Source organism: Cryptomeria japonica, chromosome 4 (assembly GCF_030272615.1).
Source record: "Cryptomeria japonica chromosome 4, Sugi_1.0, whole genome shotgun sequence".
Taxonomy (NCBI): Eukaryota; Viridiplantae; Streptophyta; class Pinopsida; order Cupressales; family Cupressaceae; genus Cryptomeria; species Cryptomeria japonica.
This window is the reverse complement of record NC_081408.1, coordinates 377,306,967-377,327,721: the sequence shown is the minus strand read 5'-3', so window position 1 is coordinate 377,327,721 and position 20,755 is coordinate 377,306,967. Positions and strand designations below refer to the sequence as shown.

At 37.1% G+C, this 20,755-nt stretch overlaps 1 protein-coding gene across 2 annotated transcripts in view; it reads right to left on the bottom strand.

Annotated features, from left to right (window-relative positions):
- The window catches only part of LOC131047484 (starch synthase 3, chloroplastic/amyloplastic), a 302,898-nt gene that overhangs the window by 94,538 nt on the left and 187,605 nt on the right, over positions 1-20,755 (bottom strand). For both annotated transcript variants that reach the window (XM_057981392.2, XM_057981391.2), the window contains 3 exons: positions 18,509-18,691; positions 18,168-18,299; positions 17,929-18,040 (listed from right to left, as the gene is read on the bottom strand). In XM_057981392.2, coding sequence (XP_057837375.2) covers positions 17,929-18,040; positions 18,168-18,299; positions 18,509-18,691 — 427 coding nt within the window. The remainder of the gene's footprint in view (positions 1-17,928; positions 18,041-18,167; positions 18,300-18,508; positions 18,692-20,755) is intronic.

Here is a 20,755-nt window from a genome sequence, read left to right as displayed (position 1 = left end):
TAAGGTATTAATATATTAAAATACCTTCTCCTCAAATATTGATTATTGCCAAATTGAGTCGAAGACTGAAGTGTTGGAAATCACCAAAACTAAACTGAGTTGGGGCTCTGAACTGAACTGCCAAAAATAGTCATCTGAGCTAAGCTGCAGAATCCTTGCCAAGAATAGCACCAAAAAAATGCTGGAAGACCAACTGCTTAAATTGACCTAGCAGAAATAGCCATCTGAATAGGCCAACTGACATCCTACTAAAAATAGAACTGCTAAAAATAGTACTTACTAAAAATAGCATATTGCTGAAAATAGTAAGTGTTTCCAAAGTGATTTTAACCACATTCTGAGTAGCCGTTGCACTTACTAAAAATAGTAAGTCAAGAAAAAGTCATCTGATGCAGATGCATGTCGAACCATCTTGAAGCTCTTTGAAAACCCAGAAGGAATCTAGAATCCAAACTATCAAACTCCCACATATACCCCCTGAAAACACCAAAAAAACTTCCTAGAAAATAGGAAACCCTAATTCTCCTTTCCAAATAGCCTACGGGTCTCTGGAATAGGCCAATGGACCACTGCATGCACATCATTGAGAAGGGGACATTACAAAATTGAAATATCCCCTATTGTTATAGGACTAAACATGCAAGGTATATCGTCAAACACTTAGTTGGCAGCCTGCTGTTCCAAGTCTCAGTCTGTATAACCTGCGTGTTATGCGGTTTCTAGACTATAGTATAACTTGCGTGTTATGTTGTTTTGACTGTTGCAAGTTTTCAGGCTTGTGTTTGGAAGCATAAACTACAAAGAATAATCAAAGGATGACTACCAATCAACACTATAAGCCTCTAGGGTGATGGTGCAAGTTGTATTTGTGTTTACCAATGCAATAGTATGAATAGATATGCAAGAACATGAAGCTACAGCAGATTGTAATTTTGACAAACAGTTGGCGTGAAACCTTCGTAACATTGATCAAGAGATGCAACTCAATTACTCCATTTATTAAAGAGACAATAGGGTCATTACATTACTCACACATGTGTTCAAATACTTAGCAACCTATTAATGAATACTCAGAATTTTCTGAGATCACAAGGCAGCCATGTTGAATAGCATACAATATGTAATTACAAAGAGAATGATGCCCAAAATAGAACCTGATTATAATCGCCTTCTTTGGTGGTTGAAGAAGCAATCAATATCCAAATTGTTGTGCCTTTTCCATCACCAAATAGAAGGGTTCCTCAAAATCGCTCCAGTTCCTAATGGAAGTCTGAAAATAAATTATGATCAGCTGCTAAACCTTTACTTGGTCTCCTAACATGATTTCCTTATCCCCTTAAGTGTGATGCCATCATTTTTGGTGAGATTTGTTGCCAAAATGGAGAACTATGGGCAAATTTGTAGAAAATGGAAGTCTGTTACAATTTTGTCTTCAGACCTGATTTGTCACCAAATCCTTTCTATTTCTCCTTCCAAATGCATCAATGAGAATTGCCTAAAATCCCCAATGTAATCGCTGTCCTTCAAGGTTCACTTTGATGCTACAACAAAGAGATACAAGCAAACTCGAGGGTATGAAGGAAGAAGTTCGAATTATCTCAGACCTGCAATAAGGGCAGCTGCCACCAATTTCCCACTTCCAACTGATTTCCAACTAAATCGTCTCCCTTCTCCAATAAAGATTAATGCACATAGGATGACCAAAATGATAAGCTGAATACCCCTTTAAATGAGCTACCATGAATATGCAACAAAACACATTAGGCACAATATGGAAGATTGAATTATCTCCCACTCTTAGCTGCAAGCCCTCGGAAGATCTTTCACTCCCTCAATTATGCAATCTATGGGAGTTTTCGTTCCCAAAGATGAAGATCTACAGAAACCCCTCGGTTCCACAAAACCCAATCAATATCTGTAGTATCCCTTGGTTAATCTGACCCTGTTTCGCTTATTTGAACCCCAAGGAATATTGTCAAACACTTGGCATACAATGTTTGAAGCCGCTGTAGTGAATTCTTTATTTGTCTTCTTTGGGTTTGTACGCTGCAAATGAAGTTATGGAAAGCTTCTAACAATGCAAAGTTGTTATAGAAATGATATACTAGCTGTTTTAAACCTTTCCACACATATGTAATGACTGAAATTAACTAGTACAGCTAGTTGACATTAAGACAAACACTTGTCATGCATCCCCATGTATACCTACAACCATTAGGCATTTAAGCAAACAATTGGCATGAAAGCTAAGTGGTTGATCAATGTTGAATGTTACCATGAATGTGGAATATGCAAATTATATCTCCATTAAACATATGCAACCTCCAAGTATTTCATGATATAATCATAATAGAAAATGATGCAATGAAGTAATGATTTTCTAATACAATGACCATAGATAGAAAACCTGGTATTTCAATGGCTGCCTTGATATATTGGTTTGATTCTCCTCATATGCAAATCCCTTGTCAAATATATATAGCTGTTCAACCTTTCTAAATCCCCTTCTATAGAACTCAAACTACTGTAGCGCACTATTCACGGCACTGTAGCGCACTGTTCACGGCACTGTAGCGCACTGTTCATGCGCACTGTTCATGGCACTGTAGCGCACTGTTCATGGCACTGTAGCAGCAAGAACAAACTTGCAATCTGCTCTTAAAACCTTAAATAATTTGTTGATAATCTCTCCCAACAAGAATGATATAACTCCATGTGCCAAAGAAGGATGATTCACAACCAATTATAAATGTTCTCCAACAATAAACTTTAAACCCTTGTAGAAAAACTTCATCAATTTGCACAAATGAAAGAACTGAAGTATTCTTTCCCACAACTGCAATAATTCAGGTGTTATTTCACACCTTCAAAATTGCTATCAATAGGAAGTTTTCGTTTCCTATGATCAAAGAAGAAAATTGCGAAAGCCCTAGGCTCCACAATAAAAATCAATCAAAATACTATTCATCAACTGGATGCCGAGAATGAACTCTTGCCTTTCCTTTTATTCTTTCCTTAAGAGAGCTCAAACACCTTCCTGGCCAATGTGGGATAAAAGATTTATTCCCACATTAAATTATTCACTTAACGCACTTTATTATATTAAAGTGACTTTATTATTATAAAGTTACTTTAAAACTTTATAATAATATTAAAATATTAAATAAATCACTTAAGTCACTTAAACTTTAATATCTCTTGATGTACTTGTCTGATTGCTAAGCCGTCTGAGCCAGGAGTCGACTCTCCCTATTCTCCATGTGAATGGATGCCTGTCTAAAAATAGAAACCCTGAATAGTGACTTACTATAAATAGTAAGTATGTGGAACTGAGTCAAAAAACCTGTGCAAAGGCCAAAACCTGAATCCAGCTGAAGAGTAATGTCTCTAATCACCAAGTAACTGCCACACGAGGCCCTCTATCAATAATTATTAGCCTACGAGGGTCAAATGATAGGCTAATTCTTACAAACTCTGATGCTCGCAAAATGGGGACATTACAATATCCAAATCAATAACCCAGGCCGCCTTGAAGCTTCACACTAGATCTCACTTTATACTTTTTTTCCAGTTTGTAATGTCTCCTTTTCCGCTCTAGTTTGTTTTGGGGACCGTTAGCCTATTCCGGAGACTCGTAGGCTAGTCGGAAGCAGAAATTAGGGTTTCCTCCCTCTGGGAGGATGTTTCTGCATTTTCAAAGGCTTGCATGTTGGAATTTGTCAGTTTGGGTTCTGGATTCCTTCTGGGTTTTCAGAAAGCTTCGCAATGAGGGTACATGCATAGCAAGTTATGGAGTTTGTTTGACTTACTATTTTTAGTAAGTGGAGGCAGAAGTAGTTGAGTTCTCTGGGTTTTTCTGGGTTTTCTATGAGCTATGCGATGGTATAACATGCAAACCAATCTAAGGACCTTTTCGGGACTTACTATTTTTAGTAAGTTTGGCAGCTGCTCAGAATGTGGTAAAAATCACTTTGGAAACACTTACTATTTTTAGCGATATGCTATTTATGGTAAGTACTATTTTTGGCAGGGGTTTTGTAGCTCAGCTCAGTGGCTATTTCTGACAGTATTATTTTGGCAGGATCCTTTGTTCCCTCAAATGACTATTTTTAGTAATTCAGTTTAGAGCTCCAACTCAGTTCAGTTTTGGTGATTTCCAGTATTTCAATCCCCAGCTCAATTTGGAAATAATTAGTATTTGACGAGAAGGTATTTTTAATATACTAATACCTTAGGCATAAGGTTTTAATATTTGATTATTTTATGGATAGACGACTTAAGAAAAAAGGAAAAAATAATATTTTAATCCTAAGTCTATTTGGCAAAATATTTTACCTTCATAATGGGGTGCCAAAATGCAGTTTAATTTTATAACTTATGGTTAGACGCCCTTGGAGGAACTTCTGATTAAAAAAGGTTTATACTTAGTTGTATTTTAGCATTGGCTAAAGTTGGCGTCCACTTGAGGGAATAATGTATTTGTTGCCAAATAAAATATTATTATTCCTTGGGTGATTTATTGTTGAGGAAGAATACTTTATAAAGTGAAATATTAATAAGGCAAGATGGACGCCTTATGGAGAAATAAGTTAATTTTATAATATATTTCACTTATCTACTTTGGATGCCACATTATGATTTTATTGTCATTTTTATAAAGTATATTTGCTTCTATGAGAAGGTCGACTTGGAGAAAGGAGAAATGAAATGTAATTTCAAAATAATGTAAAGTGAATGTGCATTTGGGTTTGACATTCATTTGGAGGGAATGTGAATTTGAATTTGGAGGCACAAAGTCTATAAATAAGAGTGTTGGGCTCTTGTTTTTGGTATCCATGAATATTTGTAACGAAGTGCTGCCGAATTGGTGCCAAAATTGAGCTTCGAAGTTGAGAGCTTCCTAGCAACCATCAGTTTTGTACTTGAAAGACAATGCCTAGCTGATTATTTGTAACTATCTTTCATCCAGAGAGATAGATTGTGCTGATCGAAGTGATTGGGAGATTTTCAGTTTTTGGTGTGTTGCGTGTGTTTCCAGTTTCCTAGTTTTTGGAGTGGCTGTAAGTGATTTTCAGTCATATCTTCCTACTTGAGCATCTGTTTGCTCTGGGTATTTTTTCATTCATTTCCTATGTCATGAGCGATTCATCTTATAAGTTTTCGTTGGTTTTCTTGAGTATTGAATTTTATTATGCAAGTCGAATTTTTCTGCTGTAAACACTTTATGCTGGAAGTGCTTTGGGTTGTGTGCCATGGGTTTGGGCATTGTTAGTTGATGTTTTTCATTTCCATCCTTATTGCCATCATTATATCTCTCATTTGCATCTGTTTGGAGGTGATTCTAACGAGTGTGGAAAGAGTTATGAGTAAATTAGTGAGTTCTTAGCTTGCAGGTTTGTGTGTTTTCAGCGTGTTGGGAGTATATCAGATTTAGAGATTTTCCGTTTTGGAGTGTCTTCTTGTGTGGAGTTGGTTATTGGGTGTGTGGGTTCTTTTGTGTGGAGAGAAAGTGATCTTGGTAATTGTTTGCAGCAGTTGGTTCTTCATTCTTATCTTCTATAATTCATATTGTAATGTTGGTAGTAGTATTAACAACAATTTCTTTGATCTCTCCTAATCCCACTGCATAAATGTAAGAGGTTGGCCTTGCCACCTAGTTTGGACAGTGATTCTAGTAATTTTGTAATCCATGTTTGCATTGTAAAGCTGATTAGTAGTACTAACAGCTATATACTTGGATTGTTTTTCTTTGGCCCACTGCATAAGTGGAAGAGGTTGGCTTGTCGCCTTCTTATCTATTGTAACTCTGTCCTCCCGCTGAATAAGCGGTTGAGTTGATTGTAATCTCATTTTCAGTCCTCCCACTGAATAAGCGGTGCAGTTGATTGCTATTTCACTTCTAGTCCTCCCACTGCATAAGCTAAAGAGTGATTGTTCTTCAGTTTCTTGCATCATCCTTGGCTGGTTTACCGCCAAGTGATTTTTAATATTCTCCATATCCTACTGAAAAGTGGAAGGGGTTGGCTTGTCGCTCAAGCATTGTATTATTTCCAGTTATTTGAAGCTAACAATCCCCTCAACACCGTATTCTCTCACCTTCTCATATTGGGCACTTGATGATCAAAAACAACATTATTGTATCTTGATTTCCTAACCTTGACAGGTTCTTGTTGTGATTGTAACTGGAAAAAAATTGAAAAAAATTGTGGGGATATTACAGTGGTATCAGAGCCACACATCCCGCCAGCCTGTGGGACAGACGGGTTCCATGAGTGACAGAGATATCAGATACTACAACCGAGAACAAATAAGGCAGCAATATCAAATACCATCAGTGCCAGTAGAAGAAACCTTTTCAGAGGTTTTGAGAAACAAAGATAAGGAAGTTGAGATTCAGTGGATTCAATGGCAGAGAAAACAACAGATCAGAATGGTGTTAATGGGGTTGCGGAGAGACTTGAGAAAACGTTTGATACTATAATGGACATGATGTCCCAGTTGCTGGCCATGTTGAATAAGAATGGTGGTGGGGGTCAAAGTCAAAATCAAGACACCAATGGACACCATGCCAGTACCTCTAACAATTCAAGAGGTAATGGGAATGGCAACAACCATAGTAGTAGCCATGGAGTACCAATTGGTTTGGTGTCAAGACCTTTGCAACCCATCTTCCTACCCAACGAAGTGCCTCAAGTTGAAATTGAGATACCAACAGTAGATGAAATAAGGAATAGTTACATGGAGTATGCTTCCCTTTGTAATGTCCCCTTCTCTGCAATGATTAGTTTTGTTGGCCGTTAGCCTAGTTCGGAGGACCGTAGGCTAGTCGGGGGCAAAAATTAGGGTTTCCTATTTCCTAGGAGGATTTTTTGGTGTTTTCAGGGGGTATATGTGGGAGTTTGATAGTTTGGATTTTGGATTCCTTCTGGGTTTTCAGAGAGATTCAGGATGGTTCAACATGCATCTGCATCGAGTGACTTTTTACAAACTTACTATTTTTAGTAAGTGCGATGGCTGTTCAAAATGTGGTTAAAATCACTTTGGAAACACATACTATTTTTAGCAGTATGCTATTTTTAGTAAGTACTATTTTTAGCAGGATGTCAGCAGGCCTGTTCAGATGGCTATTTCCGGTAGGTCAGTTTGAGCAATTGGTCTTCCAACATTTTTTGGTGCTATTCTTGGCAAGGATTTTGCAACACAACTCAGTGGCTATTTCTGGCAGTATTATTTTGCCAGGATCCTATATTCACTCAGATGACTATTTTTAGCAGTTCAATTCAGTTTTGGTGATTTCTAGCACTTCAGTCTCTGGCTCAATTTGGCAATAATCAATATTTGAGGAAAAGGTATTTTTAATATATTAATACATTAGGCACTAGGTATTAATATTTGATTATTTTATGGATGGATGACTTAGGAAGGGAGAAAATATTAATTTTATCCTAAGTCTATTTGGGCGAAATTTGCATATGACTTCAAGGGGGTTGTGGTGTTAATAATTAAATTATAACTCAAGGCAAATGTGGCTATTTTCTAAGTATATTGCCTTAGTAATATTTTTTATTTGGAAGTCATAGTTGAGCGCCCACTTTACACTTTATTATGACACTTATATTTATTAAAAAAATGCGATTTTGGGTGAATGTGAATTGGGCGAACTTGTGCAAGGAAATGAAATGAAATGCAATGCCAAATGTGGATAAAATGGAATGGCATTTGGTTTGAGCATATTTGGAGTGCATTTGAATTTGAATTTGGTTGACAAAAAGTTATAAATAAGTGACTTGGGCTATCATTTTGGTATCTCAGACAATTTACACTATTACGCTGTCAGATTGACTCCAGACAATCTTCGAGGGTGAATACCTCCTAGGGCTCTTGACAGACTTCGAGTGTGAGATATCACTCCTAGCTGTGATTGGATCTTCTGAATGTGTGGTTCAATTTTAGTGTGCATTTTCAGATTTTCAGTGTGGTGTGGATTTCAGTGTTGTTGGTTTTTGGTGTGGCTGTAACACGTTTTAGTTCATAACTCTCAGTTCGTGTGTCAGATCACTTTGGGTAGTGGCTCGTTCTCTTCCTATGCCACAGGCGATCAAGTCTGTAAGTTTGTAGAGCTTAATGTTGAGTATTTAATTTTTAAATGCAAATCGTACTTCTTTCATAGCCGCACTATGCTGGGCTGCCTGGGAATGCGTGCATAAATTCATTTGGGGGTTTTGGGTACAGTTTGTTGGTTCTAATCTCATCGCCTGTCTTGTATCTTTCATTTGCATCCATTTGGGGGTCATTTCGTTGAGTGTGAATAGAGTTACGAGCATTTTTTGTGAGTTTCTAGGTTGCTGGTGTGTGTGTTTCCAGCGCATGGGTTGCATATCAAAATCTGAAAAATTGTTAGTTTAGAGTGTTTCCTTGTGTGGAGTTGGTTTTAAGGTGTGTGGGTTCTTTAGAGTGTGTTTAGAGATAATTTGAGTGTGTGGGGAGTGATTTAGAAGTGTTTGTGAGGATTTTAATGTTGTTGGTTTGTGTTTCCAAACTACTATTCATTCAAATAAGATTTAGTTTTTTGGGGTTGAAGTTGTTTTTCAGGTGTGTGAGTCTATGGGTGTGGTGTGAAGAGTCTTGGTAATAAGTTGCAGCTATTAGTTTGGGTTTTGGCATTTAAATATCCATGATGAATCATATTGTAATGCTTGTTAGTAGTATTAACAACAATTTATTTGAACTCTCTTAGTCCCACTCCATAAGTGGAAGAGGTTGGCCTTGCCGCCTACTTTGGACAATGATTCTAGTAATTTTGTAATCCATGTTTGCATTGTAAAGCTGATTAGTAGTACTAACAGCTATATACTTGGATTGTTTTTCTTTGGCCCATTGCATAAGTGGAAGAGGTTGGCTTGCCGCCTTCTTATCTATTGTAATTCTGTCCTCCCGCTGAATAAGTGGTTGAGTTGATTGTAATCTCATTTTCAGTCCTCCCGCTGAATAAGCAGTGGAGTTGATTGCTATTTCATTTCTAGTCCTCCTGCTGCATAAGCGGTAGTGTGATTGTTCTTCAGTTCTTGCATCATCCTTGGCTGGTTGACTGCCAAGTGATTTTTAATATTCTCCATATCCCGCTGAAAAGTGTAAGGGGTTGGCTTGCCGCCCAAGCATTGTATTATTTCCAGTTATTTGAAGCTAACAATCCCCTCAACACCGTATGCTCTCACCTTCCCATATTGGGCACTTGGTGATCAGAAAGTGGAAGGGTTACAATTTCAGCAATATTGTATCTTCATTTCCTAACTTTAACAGGTTCTTGTTGTGATTGCAACTGGAAAAAAATTGAAAAAAATTGTGGGGATATTACACCCTTCTTGTTGAGATCCGGAGTATCCTCACTTTGGACCAGTTCATGAATTAAAAGATGAAAAGAGGTAGAAGTTATAAAAACCGCCCTTATGCTCCACGAGATTATCAACAAGCCCTTGGAAAGGTTACTCTAGTCCACTTTGACGGGAGTGATAAGTGTTCTGCTAGATCGTGGGTTCAGAAGTTGGACAATTGTTTATCCTTGAGACCAATGTCAGAAGAAGATGAAAAAACAGTAATTGAGGTTGTGCATGATGAATCTCTTAATGTTTTTTTTGGAGCTAGTGATGGTGTTGAATGCACTCATGTGCTTCCAAAGGAAGAGCAAATGAAGATTGAAGAAGATACTATCATTGAGATTATAGAACCAGCTATGATAGATCAGCCACAAGGAGATATGAATTAGGTTTCCCACTAAGTGAGTCTAGCATTGTTTCATCACCTTCACGTTATCTTGGCAAGGAGTCAAACCATTGTTTGGGATCTATTGAGTATGATGATGTTCACCAATTAGCTAAAAATGATGATGAGACAAGCTTTGAAGAGGAGGTACATGAGACTTGGGGCAGCAGTTCACTTTCTTTGGAAAATCAATTTGTGGTTTCCAATGATAACCCATTGTTTGAGATGGGTATAGTGAAAGCATATGACAATCCACTTTTTGAGTGGGAAGATGGAACATCACTTGGTTCTAGCATTACACCTGGTGAAAATAACAATGTGTGGAAACCAAGAGAAGATTCAAGATCTAACTTGGATGATACTTGGAGCTATGGTGAGCACTTTTTAACTGAGCAAAGTAATCAGCCTTTTAGTATTTGAAATCCAAGTGTGAAGGTAGGTAAGGATGACGAGGAGATCGTGTGGGATCAATTTCCCTTTGATCTGGATGATGAAATGGAACTTGATGAGGATTCTATATCAGCAAACAATGGTGACGTTACACTTGATCTTGGGGCTTCCTTCTTGTTTGATCAAAGTGACAATGGGGTGGAAGCAGATTTAAAAGTCTATAAGGCTCCTAATATTGAAGGGTTTGATGGTCTTCTTGAACATAAATCAGATTTATTAGTGCCTAGAGCTGATCATCATCTTGATGTTGAGCAATGTCATCATGTGGATGATGTGGGGTGTGAGACTAGGGACAACCAATGAGTAGTTGAAGATAAGAATGGAAATTTTGAATGTAACCAAAGGCTCGAAGAATTGGTGAAGTCTAATCCTATTTATGATATTGAGCATTTTCAGCTTGTTGGTGGAGTTAGAAAAGAGTCTTGGAGCAGCTATGGGAGCAGCAATTGCAAGAAACAGAGTTTTGATTCTTTCTTGCAGCCCATCAGCAATACACCATCTTTGTATTCTTATGAGTGTGATAGCTTCCAGGTTCTTGATAACCCTTTCTTTGAAGTGGGTATTGAGAAAAATTATGAAAACCCTCTCTTCGTGATGGATGATAAAACATGTCGTGAAGTGATCGAACATGAGACTGAGTATGGTTTCCAGTGTATGGATAATTTCAACATCTTTGGCATCAAGGTGTTGTCTAAACACAGTTCAGTAGCCGTCCAAGGTTTCCTTGCAGCAGCAAGGAGTGAAGATTTCAGACATGTTACTCATGAAGTAGGGGAGAAAGAAGGACCAAAACATGGTGATTGCATGCTTGATAACCTATTCCTTGGGTTGAACGATAATAAGGGTCATACCAGTCCATTTTGGGAGTTGGATTTGAGAACAACATTTGTTCCATACTCCAATGTTGTTGAAGCTTTCATGGTTTGGCTTCAAGGGTTTGCTAGAAGAGACATGAATTTCTTAAGTATGCTCTTGGTCCTTGCTAGCACTTGGGGATGTGTTGAGTTTTCTTTTCAGTGTGTTGAAGATCAGTTTCGGTTGGCTATCCAAGCTCGAGATTGTCAACATGGTCTGATGGAACTTATTACATGTGGAAAGAAGGATCTTTGGAGGGATAAAGAACAAATTTTCAGTCTTGATGGTGTTGTTCCCTTCTTTACCAGTCATTTGATGGTTCCTTTTGCTCATCAACTAGTGGATTGGGAAGATATTCTGAGGAAATGATGGTTCTATGTGGAGTTGGAGTCACTAGAGAGGGTATTTCCAGCCTTGAACGTGAGCATATGTGTTGTTTTGGATGATGATTTCTTGTGTTGCAGCAACTGTTCATCTTCTTGGATGCTGATTTTCCTCAAATCTGATCTCAAGACAATCATTTCAGACTTGGTGGACTGCTGGTGTACTCTTTTTCAGACTTCACAGTATCCTAGTAGGACAGGTTTATGGTCTAAAATGAAAAGTATGGCGAGTTGAAGCAGTCAGTATCCATGTATGGGAAGTGTTCAAGCTCTAACTAGTGGTTATCTTTATGCTTTCTTTTCTACTTATGATTGGGACAGCGAATCTTTGCTTTCCTTGATTCATCATTCTGAGGTGCTTGGAGTGGGAACTATAAGAGATTTCGAAGTCTCCATGGTTGTATCAGAATAATTCAATTGAGGCCTAGTAGATTCATGTGGAGTTATGAGAATGAGTTTGTTGAGCTCCTGCAAAGGATTGTTTTCCTCTTCGCAGGGAGATTTGGAGAAGTCACATTTACAGTCATGGCTCTACTTGACACCTTGAGGAGATATGTTGTGGAGTTTGATTGTGAGTTGAGTAGACTTAATTTCCTATTGCCTAGGCTTGTAGACAATGGCATTGTTGATATTGATTACTCAGAGCTTTATGGGCATGAGATGCTGCATGATATTGATTTCAGTTCCTCAAGACTTTTCAGTCTAAGCATCATGCAAGGTAACATTTTGGAGTTACAAGGGAGGTTAGAGCAGTTGTGGCGTGATGTTTTCACTAATGTGATTAGAGTGGCGCAACATCAGCATGGTGGGTTCATCCTGAGACGGACATGGGACCCTAGGATCGTACTTGCTTTGGTGTGGATCAGTCTAAAATTATCAAGAGTTGTGGTGGCATTGCTTGAGGACAAGCAATTTTGGGAAGGGTGGACTATAATATTTCCTTTTCCGCTCTGGTTTGTTTTAGGGACTGTTAGCCTATTCCGGAGACCCGTAGGCTAGTCGGAAGAAGAAATTAGGGTTTCCTACCTCTGGGAGGATGTTTCTACATTTTCAAAGGCTTGCATGTTGGAATTTGTCAGTTTGGGTTCTGGATTCCTTTTGGGTTTTCAAAAAGCTTTGCAATGAGGGTACATGCGAAGCAAGTTATGGAGTTTGTTTGACTTACTATTTTTAGTAAGTGGAGTCAGAAGTGGTTGAGTTCTCTGGGTTTTTTGGGGTTTTCTATGAGCTCTACGATGGTATAACATGCAAACCAATCTGAGGACCTTTTTGGGACTTACTATTTTTAGTAAGTTTGGCAGCTGCTTAGAATGTGGTAAAAATCACCTTGGAAACACTTACTATTTTTAGCAGTATGCTATTTATAGTAAGTACTATTTTTGGTAGGGGTTCTGTAGCTCAGCTCAGTGGCTATTTCTGATAGTATGATTTTGGCAGGATCCTTTGTTCACTCAGATGACTATTTTTAACAATTCAGTTCAAAGCTCCAGCTCAGTTTAGTTTTGGTGATTTCCAGCATTTCAGTCCCCAGCTCAATTTGGCAATAATCAGTATTTGGGGAGAAGGTATTTTTAATATATTAATACCTTAGGCATAAGGTTTTAATATTTGATTATTTTATGGATAGAAGACTTAGGAAAAAGGAGAAAATAATATTTTAATCCTAAGTCTATTTGGCGAAATATTTTACCTTCATATTGGGGTGCCAATGCAGTTTAATTTTATAACTTATGGTTAGATGCCCTTGGAGGAACTTCTCATTAAAAAAGGTTTTCAGGTGTGTGAGTCTATGGGTGTGGTGTGAAGAGTCTTGGTAATAAGTTGCAGCTGTTAGTTTGGGTTTTGACATTTGAATATCCATGATGAATCATATTGTAATGTTTGTTAGTAGTACTAACAGCAATTTAATTGAACTCTCTTAGTCCCACTGCATAAGTGGAAGAGGTTGGCCTTGCCGCCTAGTTTGGACAGTGATTCTAGTAATTTTGTAATCCATGTTTGCATTGTAAAGCTGATTAGTAGTACTAACAGCTATATACTTGGATTATTGTTCATTGGCCGACTGCATAAGTGGAAGAGGCTGGCTTGCTGCCTTCTTATCTATTGTGTCTCTGCCCTCCTATTGAATAAGCGGTTGAGTTGATTGTAATCTCATTTTCAGTCCTCTTGTTGAACAAGCGGTGGAGTTGATTGTAATGACCACCCCTATTTTCATTTTGAAAGAGACTTGCAAACTACTATGTGATATCAATTAAATTGCTTAATAATCAACATGGCATTTTATCAAACTTTTGACAAACATACAACAATATATGCAAAACCCGAAACTTCTTATTTGTTGTTAAATACTGATTTGCAATATAAATGTGCACATTCAACTGCCTTATGGGCTGTGACAATTATTCAAGTTTGTATTCAACAATTACAATGCTTAGTTATAAAAATATGATAGAAAAAACCTGGAATTGAATGTTGTAGTGGTCTGCAGATGTAATGGTAGCCTTCCAAACTTCTAATCAGCAGGAAAAACAAGTAAACTTCATACCAACATTGTTCATGCACTATAGCAGCACTATTCATGGCACTGTAGCATTTTTACTATTCACGCAGCACTATAGCAAAACACTATTCACGCAGCACTGTAGCAAAAACACTATTCATGTGGTACTGTAGCAAAACACTATTCACATGGTATTGTAGCAAAAACACTATTCATGCAGCACTGTAGCAAAACACTATTCATGCGGTACTGTAGCAAAAACACTATCTTCAAATTTGCACTTTCAAACCCCTGTAAAAACTTCATGCGAGAGCACCAGATGAAGCCCAATGTGTTTCCTGAATGAAAACACCATTAATCCTCATGACTGTGTCTTTCAACAGCGAAGAAAATGCTAGCAAAGAGGGATTCCGTCCTCCAAGCCCAATAATCAGATCTCTACGAAATCCAACAGCATAACATTAATCTCATCCAAGCATACCCCAAAAGAGAGCTCTCAACCTCAATTTATATCTTCTTCCTGGATGCAAACACTTCATTTCCTAAATGTGGGATAATACATTTTAGAATAAAATATTATTTCCCACAATGCACACATTAAAGGGAACTTTTAATATTTTAAACATTACTTTATATTTCCAACCTTATAATATAACGATAAAGTTAAATATTTAATTTAACTTAACACTTTATCGTTAAATATTAAAACATTGTTGATAATCCCTTTAAATCATTGTCGCCTTCAAATATTTTTTACTGATAATTATGCCAACCAGGGAAACACTAAAAATTTCAAGTCACTGCTTGGAGACTAACTTACTATAAACAGTAAGTGTCTAGAAACCCTGTCAGAGCAGCACCGATTGGCCTGAAACTGAAAACATCTAGGCCAAAACACCTCAGGATCCCACCAATGTCCTTGTTAGCCTTTGGGACCGTGTCAGAATAGGCTAACGACACCCCATATCATGTTGCGCTAAAAAGGGGACATTACATTGATTGCTATTTCATTTCTAGTCCTCTCGCTGCATAAGCGGTAGAGTGATTACTCTTCAGTTTCTTGCATCATCTTTGGCTGGTTTACCACCAAGTGATTTTTAATATTCTCCATATCCCGCTAAAAAGTGGAAGGGGCTGGCTTGCCGCCTAAGCATTGTATTATTTCCAGTTATTTGAAGCTAACGATCCCTTCAACACCGTATGCTCTCACCTTCCCATATTGGGCACTTGGTGATCAGAAAGTGGAAGGGTTACAATTTCAGCATTATTATATCTTGATTTCCTAACCTTAACGGGTTCTTCTTGTGATTGTAACTGGAAATAGATTGAAAAAAATTGTGGTAATATTACACAGTCCATCTCTAGAAGCTTCTAGAAGTGACTTTAATATATAATATTTAATTAAGTCACTTTATTAAATTAATTAAATATAAAGCCATCTTTTAATTTTTTTTAATCTATTTGATAACTTTATAAATAATTAACTTAATATTATTAATTAAAATAATTAATTAAGCTATCCACTTAACTAATTAAATTAATTAGTTAATTCCTCTCCGAAAATGGGTACATTACACAAATTACCATTTGAAAACCCCCTATTTCTTTCGATCTTCCACAATTGTTTTTACATTTATAACATCTTGGAGCAACCTCCCCTTAACTCTTTTGGAGAGGGTGCCTTGTATCCTTTCCTTGCAACTATCAATGCTATCAACAAATAATCTTAATATGACTCTTTTTTGCATTGAAAGGGAGGTTGATGTAGTACCATAAATTTGTGCATGCCTTATCTACTTCTTTGTGCACCTCCTTGTTACACCTTGTAACTTGTAGTGAAGCTTGTGCTCTAGGTAGGTTTCTAGGCATAAAAAACCCTATGGCTAGGATCTACTAGAGTTGGATTACATGGATTGTCCATGTATATGTGAACTGTGACTGTTGCCCAGAATGCCTATCATATATTCCTGGGTTTCTTCTACTAAAATAGGAGCAATGGTTGTTTCTATAGCTACTTGTTCTTTCGCCCTCTCCAATTTCTTATCATCCAATAATGCAAGAAGTGCTATTTGCTCTCATCTCTCATTTTGCCTCTTCTGGGGATGTTAGACACACCTTGGCATCATGATTAGCGATGCCTGCAATATGGTATTTGTGGTGATTGATGCCTCCATTAAGTGTCTTTGTGCACCCACTACAAATCATAGTTCTTACTATTGGTCCTAGTACAGCGTATTTCCAAGTGAGATCACGAAGTCCAAGTGGTATACTTCCTATAGAATGACTTCCACTTGTTGAGTTGAAACCTAATGTAAGCTAGATGCCATCGTATACTAGCCTACAACTAAAAAAAAAAATTGCATTGAAAAAAAAACCAAATTTGAACATTAAATCTTGTAAAACCTAAATGCATTTGAAAAATTGAAATGTGGTATGGTAATATGGTATTGAATAAAAATTGAATTCCTGAATTTGCCAAAAATAACTTGTTTTTACCCTAAAATGTAAACCTTATATTTAGAAGGGAAAAAAAATTGATTTACAAAAAAGCTTGTGTAAATCAACAAAAAAAAATTACATAAATTGAAGTCAATAAAATAAAATTTGTAATTTTTACATGCTATAAAAGATTTAACATGCTCGAAAATTAGCAATATTTTATATGCTTGGAAAAAAAGTTTAGAAAAAGAGGAACTTGCAAATCTGAAATTCCAAAAAACTGCTCTTTGGGTCACCTACAATATTTATAATCCTTGCAATTTTTTGTACAATGTTGTAATTATTGTTTCTTTGTCTAACATGAGCAAATAGGGCTTCTAAAGTAACCAAAATGCATTTTTTTAGTGTCTAAATTGTGTTTTTGACACATTTATCCCATGTCTAGCATGTGGCATGAGTGGCAAAGTCAGACTTGGCATGTACTTGACAAAAAACTTACAGAAAACCTGTTTGAACTTGGCAAGTAAACCCTACAGAAACTCGACAGGTGAAAACATTGGGCAGCAATTGGTGATTTACCAATCACTCACCAAGTTGTCAAACTATGATTTAAATGATAAAGCCACATCATACTGGTGCAAGGTAAAATGGTTTAACATGAAATCTGATACCAAATAAGTGATAAAGAATGCTTACTCTGGTACAACTAGTTATTACCAAGCAATTTGCCTTTACAAAATCCATATATTCTGGCACATTCTAGAAAGTTCAAGGGCTGAACAGTGAAAAGCTGTCCCCAGAAACAGGAACCAAAACAGGAACAAGTTTGTAACAAGAACCAGGTGTTTTAAATTTCTGGTATAAGAATTTTTTAAGATTTTGTTTTTGTACATTTGCAAGATTTATGAAAAAAAATTATTATCAATCAAAAACATTTTGAATCATTTAAATTTCTAGCATAAAGATATATCATATTTACACTCGTCAGAGAGAGACAATAGTAGAAATCAATTTTAATACAGGAAACAATCTTACTCAATTTAGTAAAAACTCCAAAAGAGAAACAAAGAAACGGATGCAAAGACAGAGTTATTATGGACAAACGTTGCAATAGATATTGGAGACTTCAAAATTAGAAATTTGACTTTTTTGAATTCGTTACACTTACAAACTAGATTAAGCATCCCAACAACTATCCTATTGCAGAAATAAATTGAGCAGTGCTGTTTCATTGCAAGCGCTGTCCACTATTCTAAACTATCAGATCAAAAGACAACTAATTGAAAAAAAGTTGCACACAAACTAGCCCCTTCAAACATGGAAAGGTCAGTGTTAAATATACCCTTATTGCACTTTATGTTTCAGTATCAGCAGAAAATAGAGTGTCATTGCTGAATTAGGTTTGTTTTCTGATTTTTGCCTTCAGCCATGTATAAGAGAATAGAAAAATACCATACTAATTCCTCTTCAGGTTGCGACTGAATAATCAACACATGTAGGATATTAAATATTCTACATCTTAACTTCACTCCAAGGACCTACCTCCAGTTTTACGGACAACAGGGATAGATCCATAGCGCATTGCTGTCAACTGGGTTAATCCACATGGCTCAAATATTGATGGCACAAGAATAAAATCTGCACCTGCATATATCTACAAAATATCCACAATAAGATGTATTTCTTACGCTAAAGTATTATTTTGACCATGAAATTGAACAAAATAAGTAAGGCATGCTACCATTTTAAGGGTGACGATATATGCAATATAAAACTCTCACCAAATGTGAAAGAGGCTCATCATAGGTCAAGTAAAGTCGTGCCATATCACCATTTGTATTGTGTAGATGTTTTGCTAAATTATTGAAGTCATTTTGTATGCGTGGATCTGGAGCTGAACCAAGCAAAACTACCTGCCCAAATGTGTTTCAGAATTACAGGTCTTCCAAGGTCTTAGAAAGATACAACCAAACATAAAATTCAAATGAATCATTTAAAATGTTAATTTCACCCTTGGAAGCTTGCTATGTCCTGATTTTATTCCTGCAAGAACACTTGCTTTATTCCCTTGTGGCTTCAAATTAAAAATAAAAAAGTAAAGAATAACATATACATGGATTACCTGACCACTACGGTCAAGTGTACGCCGAATGGCGTGCTTGATGAGATGGACACCCTTTTGAGCAGTCAATCGAGTTATAATTCCAACTAAAGGGCGGTCAACTTGCTTCAAACCCAGGCGGCACTGTAATTCCTCCTTCGCAGCCCTCTTACCTTCAACCACATTTTCTTTAGTGTAAGCCATCTGCAACAGACAAACCAAAATGAAGATTCTAATCATCATGATTATGAAATAACTGTTTACCACTTACCATCTCTGGTCACCCAAAGTATCAAACCCCTGCACTGTGATTTGATAGTAACTATGAAGAAAGAGAAAATAATAATACTATGAACATGCAATGAATTTAAGGGTCATATCTAGACCTCATCTGTTCATCAAAATAATGTGTGCTCATGCAGTGGGAAGCCATTTCGTAACTAATAATCTTCTTTTTCTTTGTTTTAAATATGTGTGTGTATGTACGCATATAGTTCATCCAATTGGTCTGTCTAAAAGGACTAGACCATTTCTTTTACAGTTAAACTCCACAAGCAATCTCCATCACTGATTGACTGTGGAATATTATGTCTTGACTCTCTCCTGATTGGACCAAGCTTGATAAATCTGGGATTTGGTATAGATAAAGTTAACCAAATCTGTTTCTTGATGACTGATCCTATCTTGATCAGTACATCTGTAATAAAGATTGGCGGAGCACTATGTATTAGGAAATGAAATCAACATGAGATGAGTCCTGACTGGGTAGATAAGAGATGGATGGTGTGATGGCTCCATTCAATACCCAATCTTATCGGATAAGATACCCAACCCATGCAGACGTCCAATTAATCTTTGCAAGCATCCAATTTTGTATGAAGAGTGTGCATTGTATTTGTCTGCCCCCAAAGGTATACAAATGAATAGGGTGGATGGGAAAAATAAAGAAACATTGAACCTTATAGAAACTATAGCTTGCCAATCACAAATGACAAAAACATGCAGGAGGCAAATCTCTTGGGACCCTAACCCCAAGAGCTTTTTTACTCTATCCGCTAACTAGAGTGTATTTTCATATGCCCTGCAATGCACCCTTCTAGAATATCGTTCACCATCTCTACTACTATCTCAACTACAAACCATATATGCATGTACGAATACATACATACATGTGCATGTACACATTACATATGCATATGCATGTGTATATGTACACATATATACATGTGTACATATTGACATTATCTACACACACACACATATATCAGTGAACCACAAGAATGCACACCCCCCCTCCAAAATCCCTACATTTTAGGGACTTAGGGGAAACGTCCCCCCGCTGCACCGCCAGCTTCGCTGGGACATCTTCAGGATGTCCAGAGGACTCTCAAGAGTCTCTCGTAGCTCCCAATTATAAACCCCGATTGAAAATAAAAAAAGATGATAAAATTGTGAAAATGACATTTGTAATGCAAGTTTGTGAGGGTTTGGACCCTACGAGGGGTACTGCCCATCAACTTTGGTAGGGGCTCTACCCCCATATCCCCCACAAGGGGTGCTACCCCTGAACTTGATGAGGACTCTGCCCCACAAGGGGCATCGCCCCTTGACCCCGTTAGGGGCTTTGCCCCAATCCCCTAGAAGGAGCACTACCTCTTGACCCCAAACCTCCACCCATTTTTATTGTTAATGAAATCATTGTCATGTTTTTTATGTCTATTAGTTAAAACTTCATTAGTATGCTATTATTTCATTCGCAATTCTTATACTTATTCTTGATTTGCTCCCAAAGTTCCAAAATTTTGCCCACCATTGTTATTGTTCAAATTTCAATGCAATCATTGTCATGTTTTTAATGTTTATTAGTTTAAACTTTACATAGTACGCCAATGTTTCATTGCAATTTTTATACTTATTCCTTATACATCTTTTTATAACTAATTTTTCAAGTACTATATGTATTTGTGCCACCCCCCCAACCCCCACTACCATCCCCAAATTTAGGCCCTTGGTTCCTCGTCCTCGAAACCCATCCATCCATCCCCATGTACCCCGTTAGAAACTCCATGTGTAATGTCCCCTTCTCATTAGTGCGCAAACATTCGTGGAGTTTGGCCTATTATTTGACCCTCGTAGGCCAAGGAGTTGATGAGAGGGTCATTTTGGCAGTTACTTGTGGCTTCACATATTATTTTTAGATGATTTTATGGTGAGATAATGTGTTCTCACTTTTGATGTCACGTATGTTGCTAATTGCACTTTATATTA